Genomic DNA, 21,852 nt, shown 5'->3' on the forward strand with positions numbered 1-21,852 from the left:
GTTGTTATTTTCCCGCGTAGATTTCAAATCTGCTAGTACAACATAAGCATCCGCAAGGTCGGTACCACTACGTAGGTAAATACAACATAAGGACTTAGCGTGAAACAAAAAAAAAGGACTGCGTACCGGATGCAGTACGCGGACTCTGCACAGCACGTCAAGGACATCTTGGTTCCCCATTTGTGGGGCTTCGCTTTGAGATAGACACGCGTCTTGTTGTAGGGTACGGCACGGGATCGCATTTTCCATATTATGCTAAACCTCCATTTAAGCGACAACAACGATGATAGGAGTCGCGTCGACCGGATCTGGAAGATCCGACCTGTCGTGGACGCTCTCCAGAAGACCTTCAGGAGCGGCTACGTTCCACCACCGCGGCTAGTCTTTGACGAGGGTATGCTTCCATCATTCTCATAATTGCCAAACGAGCCACGCGAGATGCCACCTTCGTCATACGTGCTCCAGTGATGGCTCATGCGCTCCCTGTTGGGCTGAATGGCGCGTGCGAGTAGAAGACCAACCATATGTAAAAGCTCAACGGCTTGAATGGACCGAATCTGCTGAAGAGCAGCCTTGAATTGAGCGCGTGTCTTGTCGGACGACGGGTTCTTGCGCTTATGCTTCGTGTACTTTGTGTCTGCGCGCTTGTTGATTGTGGAGAGATGGTACAGGCTCGACTCCCCTGCGATGTCGCGCCACAAGGCCGGCGGCTTAAAGAACAGGAATAGCGCTAGCGGCGTCTCTCCCACCTTCTTGATCGCCGCACTGGGGCCGTAGTACGAGACTTTGCGGCCAGGGTAATCACCACCGCATTGGGCAGGAACGTACGGTTGCTCGAGTATGTGATGAGCGTCAACAGATGCAGGAGACTCGTAGCCGGACAGCCCCAGCTCGCGCAATACGTCGCTATTGAGCGCGCCGGACTCCAACGCCGTGCTGCCACCAAGTGCACGAAGAAACCCTTCGTTGAATCGTGTCTCACCAGCTCCATTTTCGCCGATTGGGTCGTCCTCCCTGTCGCTCTCGTCGTCGTTGCCGTCCACGACAATCAGCTGAGCATCGTTAGCCTGCGTACATACAATACAACATAAGCGACATCATAGCATCCAGCATTAGTGGCAACATACCTCTTGCTGCTTGTCGAAGTCGTCAGCGTCAGAATCATTGCTAGAGTCAAAGACCTCATACGCGTCGGGGTCGTCGTCAGGCCCCATCCGGTTGAGAGAGTGCACGAGCTCATCGGCTACGTCGTCACCGCCGTCGTCGTCCTCACCAACTATGCCAATCTCGGGAAGCGCACTCACGCTAGGGACTGGACGACGCGGAGTGCGAGGAGGTGGTTGATCTTGGTCCTCCGTCTTGGTCTCCTCGTCCACACTTAGTGCCGCCTCTTGATCACAGCCAGCGTTGCTCAAAGCCATATCAGCTTCGTTGTCGTCCTCCATGGCGTCAGCTCCACCGCCGTTGTCCACGGGCATCACTACATCCAGCACCTGGAGTTCCTCAGGGCCGACGTCGCCCCTGGTGCCTGTCACATCGGAGTCTTGTGTGCTGATGTCCTGCGGCCCACTCAACCGATCGAGGTAGTTCTGTATCACTGCAGTGGTCCCGAGAAAGTAGTCCTCACCTTCCTACCGCGCGCATTTCCACCTGGGGGAACATAGCGGTGCTCCTGCTCGATGCCTCTCGGCGGGCCCGCCTTCCATCCGTTGCTTGTAAGCTCACGCCATAGTGACCTCCAATTTACGTCCTTTACCTCCATCGTCTTGCTATCCCCGCCAGAAAATTCCGAAGTGAGAGCGAGAGGGACCTGTCGGCTGGATTTCCCTCCGAAAAATACCCGACGGTAAATTACGGCTCTGTCAGAAAGGCTGCCAAGGTGCGGTGTCCATCACAGGGATTAGGTTTAACCCCCCCCCCAATGTTTTGTCTCTTGCCGTTGTTGGTCTATATGAAAGTTTGTATACGCCCCTTACAAACTTTCATATTAAATTTAGCTTATGTTGTATTAGACAACATAAGAGAATCACTAAGTCGGAGAATACAACATCCGGACTGGAGGGGTTAAGGTAGTATTTGCAAGTTTTATTAGGCAAAGATGTCATGGTACATGACTCTATTCGAGACAACCCAAAACAAAATGATACTTATGAACCTAAGAACGAATCGCGATTTAAGCACTATAAACGAAAGCGGGGCGTCTCCTCTATCTTTTGAGCCCTTATAAGCTGCAGAATGCTTAAAACTGAAGAAGTTGGGGTCGCTCAAAAATACTATCCTCATTTATGGGCCCTCGAAATGACGATACATTTAGAGGTGCTGTGAGCTCAATATTTTTCAATTTTAGAGATTTAAGTGCTAATTTAAAGCTCTTGTTAAAAGCAATTGAATAAGGGTAGTTTTACAGTTTTTTCGATGGAAGCTTACAATAAATGTCATTGTTTCGGTTAAGTTCGAAAATCAATTGGCCAACTTTAAGCTCGATTATCTCGATAACTCTAAATGGTTCGTAAGTATCATTTTGTTTGACGTTGTCTAAGTTTTAGACATCACTCCTCATTAATTTATGTTTTTTTTTAAATATCCGTGCAGTATTGATTGGATTTTTGAGCAAAATCAGTCATATTTTGAAAGATGGAGAAAAACTAAAATTCTCCATCTTTCAAAATATGACTGGTCGAAAAACTCAGAAGAAATTGAAGAAAGGATACTTCAAGTTTTGCCGAAAACCCCATAGCACTACTTTTTTGCACTACCAGCTAGTTCGGCTTGGCCCTATTCCACGATGGCGACACTCTTCTGTTCTATCGTCGGTGCAGCGGAAGGCAAGTTTGGCATTCATATCGACACGATCAAGTCGGTAGACCGTTTGAAGCAGGCGATCAAGGCAGCGAATCCGGATAAGATCCAGTGTGATGCTGACGAGCTGCAACTTTTCCTGGCGAAGCAGGGCGGTGCATGGCTGGATGGAATTGAAGCGGCTGGGGCGGCGCTTGATAAACACGGGCACCCAATAGGCTTCGCGCGGATGGATTCTATCCTGTGGTCCCAATGCTTCGAGGAAAATTTTCAGCCAGCTGTCAGTCACGTCCATGTACTTGTGGTGGTCGCGAAGGGTGGTCCAGTGCTAGAGGACTCGAGGAAGAAGAGAAGGTTGGAATATTATCCCGAAGGCTGGATAAAGGGCATCAAAGACTCGCAAATTGCAGTTCTTCCTGCGACCTGCAAAGACTTGAAAAAGCATCTTAAACGCGAGCTTAGAGTCAAAGTCCCCGTCAACGACAGATTATTCATGATAATGTCCACAAAAAACTCAGCCGGGGAATTGTCCAGTATTATGAGCAGAATTTTTGAAGCTCCTCAACAAGGACTAGGATGCATCACTGCTTCGATCCTAGGTGCTGTAATCGACCCGCTCTGGTTTGGCTTCGAGACCGCAGAAAAAGCCACATATCATTACTTCTGGGATTCACTTATTGCGGTATTGCTGATGCAGATATCAGATGGAAATCATTACCGGCGTTACTCAAACGAGTATGCTATTACTGGATCGTATCAGCCTGACCTATGCTTCTATTACAACAACTTCAAGAACAGCGACATCTGTGTGCTTCGAGGGGAAGAAAAAGCGAGAGGGTCGTTCTCGGTGCCGATCAAAGAACTGCATGCACACCTCATTTGGAAATACGACCCCGCACCATACATTTTTGGCTACGCAGCTGTGGGGCGCAGAATTTGCTTGCTGGTAATTACAAAAGACGAGACGACAGAGCATCGTGCAAAGGTGGAGACTATCGAAACGTACGATTTGGATAAACTCAAGGGCCGTCTCCAGTTTTTCCTTGCCATACTCAATCTTTCGACCCTGCTCCGTCCAATTGCGAATCTGATCCCATCGCTAGGCTGGACTGAGTACGGAGTTCTCTCGCAAGAAAATGGTGTGAAAATCGAGTTCGCGGAGAATTCTGTGACAAAGATTTATCCCTCCGACATGCCCTGCGGCACTAAACTTCTCAATTTGGATATGATTCATCGACGAATGAAGAAATATTCGGTCTCGAATGTTGCGGAGCTGATCGAGATCAACCTTCAGCGGCGAAGCGTGACACTGAAGCCTGTGGGCCTCCCATCCGAACCTGACAGTGTTCACGAGCTTTTGACTGCTTTACGCGATATACTCAAAGCTCTAGCGGCAATGCATGCAATCTCTGTCATGCATCGAGATTTGAAATGGGACAATGTGCTAAAGTACCGTGGCGAAAGCGATAAATGGTTTCTAATTGACTTCGATGAGGCGGCACTATCTCCAGCTGAACAAGTGATTCATTTGAGGGAGGGGTCGCATGCTCCAGAGATACAATCTTCGTCTCACACGATTAAGGTGGATATTTGGAGCGTGGGCTTCCTCTTGAAGACGTCAACTGTCCAAGATCTTCCTGTTGAGCTGGAAAGAATTAAGACTCGGTGTTTGGAAGAGGATCCGTCAAGCAGACCCACCGCAGAAACTCTCCTCGCAACCATCGAGTCACTTTTAGGGACTTGAGCCTCTACTGTAGGTTTTCACGCAGTAGAGTGAAAATGACAATATAGGCTGATCTCTCACAAATTTATACTTTCTGGTTCATGCAAAAAAACGAAGCTTTCATCATTGAAGCTTCACTTTTTTAGACCACGTTGTCGTAGATGTCATAATATGTGAATGTCTTTATTTCGGAAGATGTCGAGACTCGTGGGCACGTTGAAGAACTTTACCAGCACCGACCACCGAGGTATTCTTTGATCGCGAGCGCAGACCTCCGACACCGAAGCTTCGGATGCTATTTCGTCGAGTTAACATGGTTCGGTCTGGAGCACTAACAGGTGCAGCCGCCATCGCATCGTTCTTCTCATCGCGGATTAGAGGCTCCTTAGGAAGCGGTGAGAAGCATCCGATTCGCTGTTTCACCTCCGGAGCAACGATTTGTCCGTTGTCCGTGGGTGGAATCTCCGTACACACAAGCGGTGGAGGGTCTTTCGGTTTAGACTGGGCTTGCGGACTCCACTTTCGAGCAGGGACAGTGTAATTAGCCTTGAGCTGCAGAGTTTTCTTGGCGGCCCCAGTCGTAAAGGTGGCACTTTTCATCAGATTTGTCATCAACACTGGTAAAGACAGAGAACTCCCTTCTCCTCTAGCGCAATACGACGCAAGAGAGGTCGTTAGTGCTTGTTGCCCAATATGTTGGCGGTGATGACTCTGTTTATGATGATCCGAAAGCTTAGCCAATGTTCCAATAACATTGATCTCGGGACAATCCTTCAAGTATTCCTGAAAATCAATACTGCAAAGATTCGAGATGAGTTCGAAGCAGTAGTTAACCATCTCACCTGTGGCATCCGCACGGTCAGCGAGCTTTACGATGCACGGTAACACACCATCTTGAAGAAGCCGGGGAAGGTGGGTCTTACAACTAGATAAATGACACAAAGCCGCGAGGATATTTGAGCTGGCATCATTGACCATGCCGGGCAGGTCCAATATGGAGACCATCGCACTTGCAATATGTGCATTGAGCAAGTAGCTCTGGTTTCCTGGTGCATTGCTCAGCTTCCGCAACGCTGTTGTCACGAGACGATAATAAGTTGGGGAGAAGTGTTCACTACGTATAAAGTGAAGCAACACTCGACCGGCGTGGTCTTCGAGTACTCGGGTGGAATTCACTTTCCCGACGGTAATGTTACAGATCGCCACCGCAGTTGTCTCCTTGAGACCATCGTTAGGACCGAAGTAAATATCATGCAGTGTAGCGACAGCGTGACAAGACACAAGGGCAGCAAGAACGCCTTCGTCGACAGCAGCATGGTAGCAACTGAGGTTGTGAAGTACGAGACAGCACAGCTGCATGTTGGCAGAGCTAGCGGTCGTCGACTGCGGCGGAGAATGAGCTGAGCTCGCACTTCTCCGCTTCTGCGCAGCCAAAGTGGTTTCTGTTAAAGGCACTTGCTGACGCAAGAAAGGCATGATCTCGGACTGCACGATCATCGGAAGTGCTGCCAATTGACACGACAAGTTGTACAGCGCAGACAGACAGAGTGTCACAATGTGCGTGTTGTGCGTGTGGTGGCGCTGAAGAACTTGGATCAGTATCCGTAATATATGTGGAACATCGAGCTCCGCCACATCGAGTGATGAGTTGCTCGTGAGGTCGTGTACTGTGAGCATGCAATTGCGCACCAGATCTTCGTCCTTCATATCGATGATCTGTTCCATCCAAAGGAGCATCGTGAGCTTGACTCTTTCCGGTGATATCACGGCGTCGTTCGCACTAGTAACACGCAAAAGAACCATCGCAGCTAGTTGTCGGAGCTCTTCACTGCTCTCAGGAGACGAGAAATGCATGTTTAAATGCTTCTCCAGTCCTTCATTCAAAAACACTTGACAGAGTTTCTCGTTCGCGACCAGATTCGCGATAGTTTTCACCGTCACGAGCACAATCGCAGCGTCTTCAGCGGCATCAGCTCCCCCGCTTTGAGATAGTAAGTGGACGAGAGCTTTCGGTGCACCAGCATCCAGGAACTTCGGGATCTTACTGGGATATGCTGACAGATTGCACAATGACACAGCACATACGTAGCTGACTTCGGGGTACTCGACGTGACACAATGAGGAGAGAGCCCAGATAATACCGTGGCCAACGAGTGATTGCAAACAATTTGGTGTGACGTCCACGAGGCAATTGGCAAGTGTCATAATGCACAGCGCCTTGATCGTGATACTGTCGGTCGCTACGAGTGCCAACACCATCACAGTTTGAATCGCCCCTTGCTCAATCAGTCGCGATTCAAGTCCGGTGAAGGAGGATAGACGACATAAAGCAAGAGTACACAACTCTTTCATCGTATACGCTACTTCGCCATCACCAATCTCAGCCTTTACCCCAGTGTTTGTGGTTCGAATTCGTGAAAGATGAATAAGGTCTTCAACCCCCCGCTCCTTCACGAGAAACTCACATCCTTCCTGAGTAGAAGTGAGACAGTAATACACGAATGCACAGTTGGTCAGAATGGTGTCGTCATCGCCCTCAAACTCCATCCCTTCCTCCTCGCTCTCTGCACCGATGCATATCGTGTCATTTTCATCTGTCGTTCCATTTGGTGCCACCTTGGGTCTTAAGCGATTAAGTTTTTTAAGGAAGCGAAACACTGCTCCATTGCGAACAAGAGCTGCTCGATTCTTCGGGTGGTGCGCCAGATGTGCCAATAAGGTGACACCACTTCCGATTGTCGCTGGATCGCCCTGAGCAATATCGAGGTTGGTCTTGCGCTTCACGAGTCGTGCAGGAATCCCTGGTTTCATCCACATCTTTGCTGCCATCTTGAGCTCTTTACCATTGCTCAAAAGCGCAAGTACAAGCTGTGTCAGTTCGTCACCGCCGTGAGGGAAATCATCTCCGCCATTGCTAGCTAGCAAGAAAAGCGCGTTCAGAGCGTAAGCTCGACACATTGGGTATTGACGGATGAGATGTACCAGTTGGGAGAGGAATCCTCTTTGTAATAATTGAGGAGCACAGCTGACCAGCCCTGCTAGTCGGTACACAATGGCAGCTATCAACTCGGCAATCTTCTTATGAACGGGATCAGTAGCAATTTGTAACAATCGATCCAGTAATGAATCCGACTCACAGAGGAGAGGAATGCAGTCATCACAGCACGAAATATTGTAGAGAGACTCCACGGCGAAAACACAGTCTTGCGGGTTCGACGACCGCGTCAGTGACAGTAGTAACTCGATCAGCTCTGGTATGTGGATCGCCACTTCGTCTGTAGAGCTTAAAATGAGGTAACAAAGGGAGCAGATCGCGTTCACTTTGACCGTCGGTTGAGACATTCGACTCATTTCCAGTAGCACGGGGACAGCACCTTCTTGGATTAGATCATGGTGTGTCAACACGCTGTCACACAAGTTTCGAAGGAGACACGAATGCAGATACACCAGATCTCGGCTTCGACTCGACAGTGACTTTGAATCATTTTTGATGTGCTGGGTTGTCGTCCGTACCAGCGAACGGATCGGCAGCCAGTTGCAGATCTTGATACGACTTCCTTCGTCGGCGGACAGCTGCAACAATATCAAGAGTGTGATTTCTTGAATTTCATCATTCGTGGAAAGCAGCATCGACTCTAAGAGCTCACAGAATTGCGATGAGATCAGGAGTTGCCGGTTGGCTTGCACTTCACACAGTGAGATAAAAGAGCGGAGTGCCCAGCCTTGAATAATAGGAGGTACCAACGGAATGTGTGTAGCCAGAAACCGGGGGATATTGTCTCCGATTAGAGCACAGTGAAATATTGGTACCAGGGACGCATTGTAGATCGCCTTGATCAAAAAGGTAGACGAAGAATTCATATCTGTTGTGTTCAGCAGGCTGCTGCCACCGATTCCACCGTTAGCTTTCGTTACGGCGATTAACAGCTGAGAGAAAACCTCTCGGAAATGTCGGATATCCCGCGCATCTGCCGATAAATTGAACACAGTAGCCGCACAAATGCGCTTGGTCTCCCAACTAGGAGACGTGATTAAACGTAAAAGTGAGCGATCGATCCCTTCGAAAAACAAAGCTTCGACGACATTGTCTTCTTCGGACAGATGACACAGAGTGGCTGCGATATCTTGTCGAGGAAATGGCAGTGGAGTCCGTGAGAGCTGCTTTAGACTTGCAACGACGTTCTGCGCGATCATGGGCTTCCGGGCAGCGTGGAACCGAGACAAATAATAAAGCGCTCGGCAACAATGTCCCTGCGTAGCTGCGTCAGAACTTGCGCTCAATGCCAGCACGGACTGAATGATACCATGTTCCAATAATTTGTAAACACCGCTGTCGATTCTTGAAGGGTGCGTATCCCCATCGGTGGCACTTTTAGCTCTAGATTCTGAGTCAGGCTTCAATCGAGCAGCAATCATTTCTTCGAAAGTTCTAGCGCAGCGCCGCTTCCGAAGAATAAATGCAGCTTCGTCAACCACTGGGACTGTTCTGATCGCAGAGTCACTATTGGAGCCTGACATCAACGTGGGCGCTGCAGATCGAGCTCGTTCCCGCTCTGCCAAAAGCTGTCGTCGTCTTTCCCTCTTCTTGGCCTGGATATACATTGAAGGCGTACATTCCTTTGCACCTTCACTACTAGGATCGTCGTCATTGCTCTTGATTTCATCGGTATCGCCCCTCTTGTCTTTCCAAAGAAACGCAGAAGAAGTTCTCCGGTTCGTGATTTCCTTGATCGGGAATCGTGACGAATAGAGCAGTCCATCCAGTGTGGCCTCCTTGCTAGAAAACTCAAAGCTGTTGTCATTCTCACGCAGCGCTTGATGTACACGACTGTGTGTTGTGGCAGCTGCTGTCGCTGGACGTCGCAGTGGTGACGATGCAGATAGTTGAGGGGTTGAAGTAGCTCCAAGCAGCAGAGACCGTCGAAACGATCCTTTTCGAGTTATTGTGGCAGAAGAGAGTCGCCGAATAGACGCAGATCGAGCAAACACTACGCGATCAGCTTCGATGCGGTCGTCGCCTCCTGTTGCTGCGGGTTCCTCGAAGATATTAAGTTCTTCTGAATCCAGATCACTGATACGGGCAGGCAACATCGTGATTGTGAATACTTGACTTGATCTCCCAGCTCATTCGTGTGAGGCAGCCAACAATTAGCCGATGTCGCGCAATCAATAGAGATCGCTATCTATTTTTGCAAGCAACAAAGCATGACTCATCAGTTACAATACTGAAGTTGCATATTTCGGGCTGAGACGTACAGGACTGGAACCACAGTGGCAGAAGCACCAAAGGCATGCCTGCGCGTAGGTACCCGGCTCCTCCGGATTTGTCGGAGTTGCTGAAATATTGTCGATTTCGACGAGGGCAAAAGTCAGCGAAGTTATTCTAACTGCCATTCATCCTCTCAATTATCCTTCTCAAAGCAGGGCTGTCGAAAAAGGGATTGTGATGGAGTTCTTTCATAATGTTCGCTATTTTGTAATCAAGATGCGGAGGACTACGGCATAGCCTTGGACCCTATCATTTAGCCCAACAGAACCGACAGTCCGAGCGATGCGACTAGCGCACTAACTGTAATAGCGAGGCTAGTAGAGCTGGACGTCGGGGTTGGAGTTGGTGTGTTTTCACTGCTGCTTCCACTCGATGCGTTTCCTTCAGAGGATTTCACCGCAATGGCCTTCGCTAGCGACGGGTACTTAAACGAGGTTGGCGCCACCTCGCAGCCATTTGCAGCAGCGTTGCACACAGTACAGATCTGGCCGTACAGCTCGCGCTTGCAGCCATGAGTTGCAGTAGCGCACTTCTTGACGTTTTCATAGCATTTTGGGTTCTCCGTGACCAGATCGTTCACGGCGGGAAGTGATTTCATGTGGCCAATGTCGTCGCTGGTAATTTGAGATGACTTTTTGGACGTGAGCATGTCTCCATAGGCTGTGAGCAGCTTTTGGGCGCGTTTCGTGTTCTCCGAAGTCTCGGAAGGTTTTTCCCAAAAAGGAAGGCTGTCAACCAGCTTGTTACTCTCGGTCTTGAACTCAACTCCTCCTTCGGTACAGAACTCGGAATAATTGGCATAGGTCCCGGTACCGGCCTTGTTCTTGAGGCTTGTGATCCCGACAACATCGTCGAGTGGAACGTAACCAAGCACACGGTAGTTGTATGTGCATTTGATACCGTCGGGCAATTCTTTCAGATCGCAGAGGCCTTGACGCGTATTCGCGCGGCATTCCGCCGTTTTCGTTTTCCACGGTTGCAACGGACAAGTGTTGGGGAACGAGTACCACCAACAATTCTCGTACGGCGCTCGACTATCGGTCTGTTTCTCACTTCCGCCAACGAATGGACCGACACTAGGAACATTCAAGGTGGAATTGCCGTTCAGAGAGAGACATTCCTCTGACTCTGTCCCATTGACTTGATTGCACCGACCTCCGTCCATCGCTAAGAAAGGACCATACTCTGCCTCGTATTCCGCCAAGGTTTCGTTGGTCTGTGCGACGACGATGTCGTAGAAGACGACGTACTTCATGTTGTTCTTGCGCTCGCACTTTGTGGATTGGTACGTGACGTCGATGCCCTCGGCTTGAACATACATCAGTGCTCCTTCGACGGAGGCAGTGTTCACGGTGTCGAGTAACCCTCGGAACTGCTCTTCGGCCGTCTTGTAGTATCTCGAGCCAAACGTCTCGGTGGTCGCATTCCACAACGGAGCATCACTCTGCACTCGGGCCTGCACGACGTGGACGTGTTTCATGTGGTACGAGTCGGAGTTTTCAATCTTGGTGAGGCCATCGATCCACGTCGTCGCACCAGAAACAGTGGATACTGTTGCAGCAGCTACAGCGATGGGAATGAAGATCTTCATGTTGATTCTTGATTTGTGGAGCGCAGGCTAATGGCTGGGCCAGAACTTGTGGAGAGGACGGGTTGGGCTATGCTGGCTGGAACGCTTTTTGGAGAATGAGTGGTCTTCATCTAGTGCATTGCCAACTCCAGTACGACGTACTCTCTAATTTTGGCTTCAACAAGGTCGACAAACGAAGATAGCAAAGGTGCCTCTTAATTATTGATAGAAGAACATCAGTGGTGGCATTCGTTCAATAAAAATAGTTTTCCGGGTAAGACCAAATGAGTGAACTGGTTCACGATCTGGTCCTGAAGTAGCTCAACTGACGCCACCTAAACATTGTGGTCATCGTTGATAAGGATAGTTGATACCACCATTGTTTCGGTAACGACACTGCGATCTGACTAACACCTACTTGTTCTACCGGCAGGGGACTGAATAATACATTTCATGCTTTCTCATTTCTTAAAAAGGTCCGCAAGGGAAATCTACTCACTAACAAGCTTCATCATGAAGATCTACGTTGCCGTTGCCGTCTCGGCTTTGGCTCTGTCGACCGCGAATGCAGCTTCAGACCGAGAAGTGTCCTTGTCTGGAAGTCACTGAACGCCCGTTGTACCGCAGCCGCGCGCTTGTCGCTTCTACTTCGACTAGCTATATTAGCTCGCTCAAGAAGATCTCCAACTTCGATAACTACCACACCAAACCAGTGCGAGTGATTCAAGCTCGGGTTCAAAGCGATGCCCCGGTCTGGAACGCGACGACCAAAACATTCGGCTCCAAGTTCTACGACACGGCTGAGGAGCAGCTCCGAGGGGCACTCGACACTGTGAACACTGCGTCAGTCGAGGGTGCACTCATGTACGTGCAAGCCGAGGGAATCAACTACAACACTCGAAGCGAGGAGGACAGATGCTGGCGCAAGAACGGGATGCAGTACGTGGTCTTCTATGAAATCGTCTTCGCCCAGACCAACGAAACTGTCGCGGAGTACGAATCGGAGTACGGTCCGATGCTGCCTATGGACGGTGGCCAATGCACGCCGATTGCTGGAACAAGCGCGTTCTCCAAGGAGTGCGTATCACTCAACGGCAACGCCAGCGTACCGAACCTCGGGCCTTTTATCGGCGGCGAATCCAAGGAGACCGATGCGCGTGCACCGTACCCTCACTGTTGGTGGTATTCATTCCCCAACAACTGCCCCCTTCAGAAGTGGGCGAACAAAACGGAGGATTGCCGTGACTCAAGTCGACAAGGTCTCTGCGATATGGATACACTGCCGGATGGTATTTCGTGTACGTACAACTACCGGGTTCTCGGCTACGTGCCGATTGACGACGTCGTCGGCATCACCGCCATGACGAATAAGGCTACAGGTAACAAGTACTCCAGTTCTGCGAGGCCGGTGGCGTCGAGTTCCAAGCTTCGGAGGCGGGTGTCTGGAATGCCAGTATCACCTTCTGGAAGAACCCGCAGAACACAACGGCCAATGCCGCACGCACAGAGAAGTTGCTGTCGACCTACGCCAATCTGCTCAAGACCAACACGTCGTCGCAGATTGAAAGTGCAGTGATTAAGCACATGCTACCACTCCTGAGCTCACTGCCGGAAATCCGCCATGCTACTTTAACGTCAAGGACTGCGACTCGGAGTTTGGCTGCAAGCGCCAACACTACGGACAGATGTGCACGCTCTGCAGCAGCACAGCCACGGGGTGTGTCCCGCCTCCTGAGAACTTCACCTTTCCGACTCTACAGAAGGCGGCAGTGTTATCAGCGGACGCAACGACGGGATCCACTGCGTCAAGCTCCATCCTGGCGGCTGGTGCGGCTTTGGTGTCCTTTGCTTTTTCGGTTTTACTTGCCTAAGCAGCCCACAAGGCGACAATTATATCTGAAAGTGATCCTGGAGGACAAAACCCACTTCAACTGTACCTTTTAGGCTTCATCATCATTGTAGCACACTTCTCTATAATCGAATAATCATGTACCCATACCAAAATGCCTTCTGCGACAGACCTGAACGTTTTCTCTAATAAATATTATCCTCTCCAATTAGGTTTCCCAAAATCTATCAATTCGAATGAACGAATCACCGCACTTATCGGATAATCCACCTCCAGCCACAAAACCGATTTCGCCACCAGGATGCTCGGCGCCGCGAGTCTCGTGAGTGCTGCGCGGCGCACCGCCGCCCTTCGGGCGCTTCCGCTTAGCACAGCTAGATTTCCGACGTCTGTGCTGCCTGCGGCTCGTATAGAACGCTTCTTTGCGCAGCAGCAGCCGCGCGCCCGGTCTCCATCGTTCCTGACTTCGCTGGCCTCTCGCTCCTCCGTTCTTTGCCGCTCCAGCTCATCGGTTTCCAAAGCTTCTGGAGGCGAAGCGGCCACTGCCGAGAGCTTGTCGCACCTCGAGCGTCTTAAGGATTTGTGGCGCAAATACGGCATCGTTGCCATTGGCACGTACCTGTCCATGTATGGAGCTGTGCTCGGCTCCATGTACCTGGCCATCGATCAGGGCTGGCTGCGCACTAACAGAAGGACCAGCTCAAAGGGTGAAGGGCAGTCTGACGAAAGCTTTAACCTCGTTGCAACGACGAACAAGTGGGTTCTCAGTGATCTTCTACGTGACAATTTACTGTTGAAGCTGCTAAAAATCCTGTGATATTTGTGGTTTCTGAAGGTTTGTGAAGATTGCGGAGGATTTGGGCATTGCGCAGTACTTAGAAGTGGAGCAAGTGAGCTCGAAGACGGGGACATTCTTGCTGGCGTGGATCGCGACCAAGTTCACGGAACCTGTGCGCCTGGCGCTGACGATCGCGGTGACGCCACGCATTGCGCGTTTCTTGGGTCGCGCGCCTAAACTTCCACCCAAGGCGCCGGGAAAGATTGCTAGTATGATCAAGAAACAAACAGCTTCGAAGGAGAAACCCGAGGCGTAACATGACAAAACTTTACACACCCGACACCAACTCTTCATGCAGCATGTTGAGATGGGGCGAGAACCTTGGAAATGCTGTCTAGACAGGGAAATGCGGAAGTACGCACAGGGCTTTTTTGTATCAGCACCAGGTGTGCAGTTCACGATAGATGCTTATTCGGACATTATGAAGCGATCGTGCCTTTCAACTTGCAGTACATTTCTCGTGGATATTCTGCATTAACTGCAGCAACAAGTTATTGCGAAAGCCACGATTGAAAATAGTTCATGGCGCGACCTTTGGCTACAATTGTGATCTTGTCTGGATTGACCGACTTGCTGTCCGATCGCCGCTGTAGGTTGGCTGCTCTGACTGTGGTAATGGCGTCCTGAGCTTTGAGGTGTTGGTGCCACACAGGATGCGGCTTTGAATGACCGGGCAGCAGTACAACTAGCAGATACCGGTAGTCGCTTGAGCTCCCAGAGCTAGCAGGCAAAGGCGTCCGCCGCCATGGCCGACGCTTCCCCGCCGTACGTCTGATTGCTGCCGTGGGAGCTGGCCTGGTTGATTAATTCTAGAAAACTCACTGGTTTCCCCACGGTATGATGCAGTCAGGGGCCACCACCAAGGGGACGTCCACCGGGACAGCCACCGTCAGGTTACCCGCAATCGCGGGGTCCACCACCAGGATTTGCCCCACCAAGGCGTCCTCCACCAGGTATGCTATTCTGCACGAATGGCACTGTAAAACTGAACTCTTGATCTGAAATAGGAGCTCCGCCGGGTCGGGGACCGCCACCAGGTACTCAATACTTTCAGTGCAGTATTCGCAGTGGAAGATGCTTACACGATTGTAATTTCCTGTGCGAGTAGGCGCTCCTCCGGGCCGAGGACCACCACCAGGTTAGTGAGATTAATATTGATTCTTTTGAAGTTAATTGCTAAGCGTATGTATCTTTTGGGATGAAAAGGAGCTCCACCACGCGCAGGGCCCCCGCCAGGTACGTTATGTGTTACGATACGTCACTCGGATATACGAGCATGATTGCCAACACCACGCACAGGAATGCCTCCGGGAATGCCGCCGGGAATGCCGCCGCGAGGAATTCCGGAAGCTCCGCCAGGAATGCCGCCTCGAGGTATTTCTGGAGCTCCACCTGGATCACCGCCACCGCGCGCAGGAATGCCATCTCAAGGTACTCCGGGAGCTCCGCCTGGCTTGCCACCACCGCGCGCAGGAATGCCGCCGCGAGGAGTTCCAGGAGCTCCCCCTGGAATGCCACTACAAACGTCGCCTGGCATGCCGCCTCGAGGAATTCCTGGAGCTCCACTGGGATCACCACCACCACGCGCAGGAATGCCACCTCCCGGAATTCCGGGAGGTCCGCCAGGGATGCCACCACCGCGGGCAGGAATGCCGCCGGGAATGCCGCCTGGAATGCCACCACAAATGTCGTCTGGCATGCCGCCACGAGGAATTCCGGGAGGTCCGCCAGGGATGCCACCACCGCGTGCAGGAATGCCGCCGGGAATACCGCCGGGAATGCAGCCGCGAGGTATTCCGGGTGCTCCGCCAGGAATGCCACGTCAATTATCTCCTGGGATGCCGCCGGGAATGCCTCCTGGCATGCCGCCTCGAGGAATTCCGGGAGCTCCTCCAGGAATGCCACCACCGCGCGTTGGAATGCCGCCAGGCATGCCGCCTCGAGGAATTCCGGGAGCGCCGCCAGGAATGCCACCACAAATGTCGTCTGGCATGCCGCCACGAGGAATTCCGGGAGCCCCACCTGGTTTGCCACCACCACGTGCAGGAATGCCGCCAGGAATGATGCCTCCCGGAATGCAGGGAGCTCCACCGAGGGGACCACCGCCACGAGCTCCACCGAGCGAGGTTTCGCCAGCGGCCGCTTCCCAGCATGCGGAAGGTACGATGGTAATGATCTGCTTTCATGGTTGCTGGCACTGACAATACCATCTTGCTTTGTAGGTATGATGCCGCGGGGCTTACCACCACGAGGCCCACCTGGCAGTTTCCCACCTACTAGTGTTGCGGCTGTACCCCCTGCAGGCGGTGCCGCTGCAGCTCGTTTCGGCAAGCTCTCTGTGAAGGTGTTGCGTGCGTTTGACCTAAAAAAGCTGGGAATGCTGGACACTGCAGACCCGTATGTGAAGCTCACGATCGGCACGCAGAACGTACAGACTAAGGTCCAAGCAGGCGGTGGCAAGACGCCTGAGTTTAATGAGACCTTCGACTTCAATATTGCAACCGAGAAGGAGCTCGTGGTCGAAGTTTGGGACCAAGAAAAAGGAGGACAAGACCGGTTCATGGCGCAGGCGAAGGTGGAGATCGTGTCGTGGCTATCAAAGGGTGGCTTTGAAGGTGACGTCGAGCTACGGGATCGCGAGAACAGCCCTGCCGGGAAGCTGGCGATCGTTGCCAAGTTCACGAAGCCCGAAATTGGCGCGACAGGACCCGTCAAGGCTCCACCCATGGCCCCTCCGATACTCTCAGGTCCTGCAGTGGCTCCGTTGCCCCCAGGAGCGAATGCCGTATCTGTTCCTGGTGCGCTGCCATTGGCACCGTCCGAACCGCCTCGAGACCCGAACGGCAAGTTCACCGACAAGGAGATTCTCGAGGCATTTAAAGCCTTTGATCTGGATCACAATAACTATGTGGGTGCTGCGGAAATCCGCCATGTGCTAATAAATATTGGCGAGGCGCCTACAGACGAAGAAGTAGATGAAATGATCAAGATGGTTGACAAGGATGGCGATGGCCAGGTGAGCTTTGCCGAGTTTTACGCGATGGTTACGAAAGGGAAGCAGCCCCCACCCGGATTGGGTGTCACTACAGCTCTTCCGGAGAAAGCTGCAGCTCCTGGAGGTGCAGTTTCGGGCGCTCAGGCCATTCAGCTTCGTAATCAGCGCAAAATGGCGCTGGAAGAGTTTGCACGCGATAACGGTATCAAACCCGAGAGTGTGAAGAAGGCGTACAAGCGATTCCAAGCCACAGATAAAGATGGATCGGGCCAGATCGACTACTCGGAGTTCTGCGAGGTGCTGCAGGTGGATCCATCGCCGCAGTGCGAGAAGGTGTTCCAGTTGTTCGACAATGACAAGACGGGTCGGATCGACGTCCGGGAGTTCATGATTGCGTTGTCTAATTTCACGGGTGCTGAGAAGGAGGAGAAACTAAAGTTCGCGTTCCTCGTGTTTGATGAAGATGGTAACGGTGTGATCACGCGACAAGAACTGATGAAGATCCTGAAGGCGAACCACATGGCCTCTAGCGAATCGGAAGTTGCGCGCAAGGCGGACACTATTATGTCCCAAGGGGATAAGGACGGCGACGGAGTTATCTCGTTCGACGAGTTCTCAGTTGTGAGCAAGAAGTTTCCTAATATTTTGTTCCCAGCCTACACGCTAGGTACGGCCAAAGATTAGAATACCCGATGAATACAATATCCTTATCTCTCGTATTAATAATCGCAATTTATTGTGCATTTCAATGCTTCTGTCCTTTTACTTAGCCTGATGCATCATTTTTAGTAAATAGAGGTCGTTTTATTTAATCGAGGTCTATAAAAAGCACAAATTGATCTAGCTAGACTGGCTGATAAATTGGGCTGCGAGTGTCAAATCAACCACCAAATCCACATCGATATCCTGTAAATCGACCATTTCTGCCGTTTTGATATGGATGAATATAATCAGTTATCCGACCTCACTTAATTTTTATATGGGGCATGGGGGCTCATTATCGACCAATTAGCAATTTGTTATTAGCTTGACCCAATCGAAATTCTTCAATCTTTTATTTTAGGCCAATCAGAATGTGGAAGATGTGGTAGGTCCTCTACGCCAGCCATTCTGACGTATCGGGTCGGAGGCGGACGAAAAATATGTGTATCCGTCTACAAACGCCAAGTGAAAGGCATATCACTTGCATATTTGCAGCCCATCCGTCTTATCCGACCAGAATGGGCTTAGACAAGCTAAAACCTGGTAACACCAAGCGTGCCAAGGAAACAGCCATCAAGGTGTTTAAGACGTTCGTAAAGAGCGAAGGTGTTGAGTTTGACTATGTTAAGCAATGCATTGAACAGGATGGTACAGGTAATTGTTTGGTGTCTGTGTTAGATAAGTATGGCATGTATCTTGCATTTAACGAGGGCAAGAAGGGCAAACCACTTGCCCGGAACACCTCCATGCAGTACTACCGACAGAGTAAGATGTGGCTTTTTGAGCTCTTCCCCGTGCAACGGCACATTGTCGAAGCAAAGTTGCTTAGCATGGGGAAGACGCTCGAACGCTTTTGCATGAAGCGAGACGGAAATGTGGTTAACAAAGCACCACCATGCTCAAAGAATGACTTAAGAAAAATGATGCTGTATTTGTATGAGAGTGCATGTTCCCCTAGCGACTACCAAGATGCTGCCTTACTGTGTCTGATGTGGCACCTGTTCGGCCGTGCTTCCGATCTGTCGCTTGTGCACAAGCCAAACCTGTCCGTCGATGCGGCCGACGTGTTCTTCGTACGCTTCATCCGAATGAAAACGTCCGAAGAGCAGGGGCTCTCGCTCTTTCCGGACACCGACTTCGTCACGTGCCCGCTTCACGCGATTGCCATGGCCCTGATCACGCAGTCCGCACCGACACCGGCCTTGATCGACAACTTGCCGGAGATCCCGATCGAGGCCGCTGTTAACCTGTCGCCGGAGACGCCACTGCTTGAGGTCCTGAACCACCCAAGTGAATTCGCCGCGCTTGACGCCATTGCTACGCGCGCCAATTGCTCGACGAAGCCCGCCGCAGCTGTGCCGACGATCTACACCCACGTCAATCGCCTGCTTGATCGCGTAGCCTCTGCCGCTGGGGTGACTGAGCCACTGACATCCCATTCGTTTCGGCGCGGTGGGGCGCAGCACGTCAACGGCTGTGACGGACTCACGGAGCGCTGGATCTTCGACCGCGGCACCTGGAACATGTCAACGACAAACAAGGGGTTTAATTACATCTTCAACACGAGCAGACAGGACCACATGATAGGCAAGGCGCTTAGTGGTTTTGCCACGGGCGCGGACGTGGAGCTGCTGGACTTGGACGCGTTTGACGCCGAGACGCGGCTGAAGATTGCAGGTGTACAGCGGCTTCTGTTCGCAACATGCTACAAAATGAACAGCTCCAAGTACAACTTCAGTCCCGAAGTGGCGGATGTTCTCACAGCGTACCTCGTGCTGCACTACCCGCTGCTAAAAACGCTTCGTTCCGGTGGCCTTGCCGTCAGGCGCTTGGAGACGGCTGTTGTCCACGCAGGGGCTGCGATTGCAGATCTTCTGGCATGGTCGTCACACCTCGCCACCTACAAGAAACCTGCGCCAGCACCACGCAAAGAGCCACCTACGCCAATGCACAAGGAAACAAGCAGCGAATCCAAGATAATCGATCACCAACGGAGTGTGATTAACCAATTAATGCTGCACATCAAGCGCCAAGATGAGCGCATGGATGTCATAGAGGCTAAGCAAGAAGGGGGTACAACACAAGACACGAACAAGAAGCGTAAGCAAGAGCCAATCCAAGTACAAGAGAAAACCAAGCGCAGACGGACATCAGTGACTCACCTTCACGCAACATGGTTCGCGTGGTACGCACGAGAGCCCTTAGGATTGGCTAATGCCCCCAAACGCCAGCGCTCGAACGCGAAACAGCTCGTGGCCTTCATGAAGCTGTTCGTAGCTGACGACTTAAAGCTGGACCCAAGCGCTGTCAATTACCGTGACCAAGTCCTCGCGCTCGGCAAGCAAGCTGAAGCAGCGGTGCTGGCATTTCTCGGCAGGCTTGAGATCAAGTCGCGCGGCTCCACGGCAGTTCGCAAGCACCTCCACGACCTATATCAGCGAGGCGCCCTCAGCGACAAGATCACGCGTCTGCAGCAGCTGCGCAGTGCTGCAGCCGTCCAAGATCCCGATCGCCAGGATGGCCTTGAGCTTGTAGCTAGTACGTAGACACTCGCACAGAACAAAACGACGAAGATAAGAGCGCAACACACGTGCATGTTAGCAAACTATTAGTCATCGAAACCATGGCACCAACAACGCGCACAAGACCCGCTAGAACCCTACAAAGCACGCAGCAGCATTGGCACGCCGTACACGATTCATGGCTGCAGCACGTGGCACGATTCCACCTCTGGGATGATGACGGCGGCTGGAGTTGAACCAGCTACCTCAGGGCAAGCCCTGCGCTCTTCCGGTGAGCTACGTCGTCGGGAGGGGGGGGGGGGTGGAGGTGGAAGCGGCTACCTGCAGGGCCAAATTCGCGACGAGTCGGGCTGGGAGGTCTGGGGGGTTCGGCCTGAAAAAAGACGACTGGCAATGCTCCCTCTTCGTCGGCCGAGCCGAAGAGCTACTGTGGCCTTCTTTAGCTTTCTGTGGCTGCTGGCCAACAGCTAGCCACGTGTCTATCCACTTATGCGTGGGCATGTTTGTAGATATTTTTACCAATAGGCATACACAGCAGCGACTGGTCGTGAGCATGCTCTTAATAGTGTCACACTATTAAGAACACTATTAGTGTGGACTCCGCCACGAAAATCATGGACTCATTACTGAATTTACCTGCCCGAGAGCACATGGCTTCGGCCCAATTTGATCGTTTTTTACCTTTTCTTGATTTTCTCAGCCCACAGAGCGTTTCAGACAGTTTCCTTGCGCCTATAGACTAGGCTTAAAACAGACTTTCTGACCTTTCGCATCTTTTCCCATCTCCCCTAAACATTCAACAATTACCGTGTTTGTCAGTCAAAAGTTTTGGCACGCTGTACAATTTTATGCATGGTGTACCATTTTCTTGGGACCGGTCGGAGAGGTCCTCCAGTCGGATAAATTATGGTATGGTAATTCGATTACAGATAAAACAAATCGATGCTTGCGTCTTCCCATCTCATTTTTACGCGTGGTTTTATGCTCTGACCATGCTCGAGCTAGGCTATAAAACGGATGAACATTCCATCTGCAAAGCACATATCTTTTGCAGTAAAACTGTGAATATTTTAATTATGTCTTTTTAGAAGGTCGCAGGTAAACCTCGCAGCACAGGTAAAGTTTTCGCAGAGTATATTGCCTGTCGGCTTTGTGGTAAAAGCTAATCTGACTGACATTGGAGATATGCGTCCCGACTCGAGCTCTACGTCGCTGCCACTGGCGTCCCAGTAACAGCAGTCTACCGACGATCTACACGAAGACTACACCAGCTTGAGCAAACGATCGTACGTCAGAATTTACATCACCGGCGCCAACGACGCTGTCGATGATGGAGTATCGACAAGCAAATACTGTTGTGGAATGTTTACATCACGGCCTGTTGAAGTTCTACACATTTAGATACCTTTCTCCTATTTGGTATCTTTGTGTCTGTCAGGACAAAATAACTAAAAACACTTCTTTTGTTACCAACTAACGCTTAGGTCCTCTGCCAAGCGAAGACCTATTAATAGCCAAACACCTTGCTGAAGATCCCTCTGCGAGCCAAGGACTGTCATTTTTAGCTATTTAAACCTTGGAAGGC

The 21,852-nt window shown here is 51.2% G+C and overlaps 6 protein-coding genes and 1 pseudogene across 6 annotated transcripts; 4 read left to right on the forward strand and 3 right to left on the reverse strand.

Annotated features, from left to right (window-relative positions):
- Window positions 1-359: 359 nt before the first annotated feature.
- On the reverse strand, window positions 360-1,762 carry PITG_02005 (uncharacterized protein; the record flags this gene model as incomplete). The annotated part of the gene is made up of 3 exons (XM_002908543.1): window positions 360-1,067; window positions 1,128-1,559; window positions 1,628-1,762. 3 exons carry the CDS (start codon window positions 1,760-1,762, stop codon window positions 360-362), a joined length of 1,275 nt encoding a protein of 424 aa, XP_002908589.1.
- Window positions 1,763-2,785: 1,023 nt separating this feature from the next.
- Window positions 2,786-4,513, forward strand: PITG_23349 (annotated as a pseudogene; the record flags this gene model as incomplete).
- Window positions 4,514-4,705: 192 nt separating this feature from the next.
- PITG_02007 (uncharacterized protein) lies at window positions 4,706-9,040 on the reverse strand (the record flags this gene model as incomplete). Its single annotated transcript, XM_002908544.1, has 3 exons — window positions 4,706-7,057; window positions 7,139-7,974; window positions 8,044-9,040. The coding sequence occupies 3 exons, from the start codon at window positions 9,038-9,040 to the stop codon at window positions 4,706-4,708; spliced, it is 4,185 nt and encodes a 1,394-aa protein (XP_002908590.1).
- An 862-nt stretch (window positions 9,041-9,902) lies between these two features.
- On the reverse strand, window positions 9,903-11,459 carry PITG_02008 (cleavage induced hypothetical protein; the record flags this gene model as incomplete). Its single annotated transcript, XM_002908545.1, has 1 exon — window positions 9,903-11,459. One exon carries the CDS (start codon window positions 11,380-11,382, stop codon window positions 10,045-10,047), a length of 1,338 nt encoding a protein of 445 aa, XP_002908591.1.
- Window positions 11,460-11,874: 415 nt separating this feature from the next.
- PITG_02009 (uncharacterized protein) lies at window positions 11,875-13,368 on the forward strand (the record flags this gene model as incomplete). The annotated part of the gene is made up of 4 exons (XM_002908546.1): window positions 11,875-11,954; window positions 12,028-12,706; window positions 12,757-12,933; window positions 13,002-13,368. The coding sequence occupies 4 exons, from the start codon at window positions 11,875-11,877 to the stop codon at window positions 13,230-13,232; spliced, it is 1,167 nt and encodes a 388-aa protein (XP_002908592.1).
- Window positions 13,369-13,511: 143 nt separating this feature from the next.
- PITG_02010 (uncharacterized protein) lies at window positions 13,512-14,304 on the forward strand (the record flags this gene model as incomplete). The annotated part of the gene is made up of 4 exons (XM_002908547.1): window positions 13,512-13,527; window positions 13,624-13,666; window positions 13,715-13,970; window positions 14,056-14,304. The coding sequence occupies 4 exons, from the start codon at window positions 13,512-13,514 to the stop codon at window positions 14,302-14,304; spliced, it is 564 nt and encodes a 187-aa protein (XP_002908593.1).
- Window positions 14,305-16,272: 1,968 nt separating this feature from the next.
- PITG_02011 (calcineurin subunit B, putative) lies at window positions 16,273-17,761 on the forward strand (the record flags this gene model as incomplete). The annotated part of the gene is made up of 1 exon (XM_002908548.1): window positions 16,273-17,761. The coding sequence occupies one exon, from the start codon at window positions 16,273-16,275 to the stop codon at window positions 17,725-17,727; it is 1,455 nt and encodes a 484-aa protein (XP_002908594.1).
- Window positions 17,762-21,852: the final 4,091 nt, after the last annotated feature.

Source organism: Phytophthora infestans, genomic scaffold (assembly GCF_000142945.1).
Source record: "Phytophthora infestans T30-4 supercont1.2 genomic scaffold, whole genome shotgun sequence".
In the NCBI taxonomy this organism is placed as follows: domain Eukaryota; phylum Oomycota; class Peronosporomycetes; order Peronosporales; family Peronosporaceae; genus Phytophthora; species Phytophthora infestans.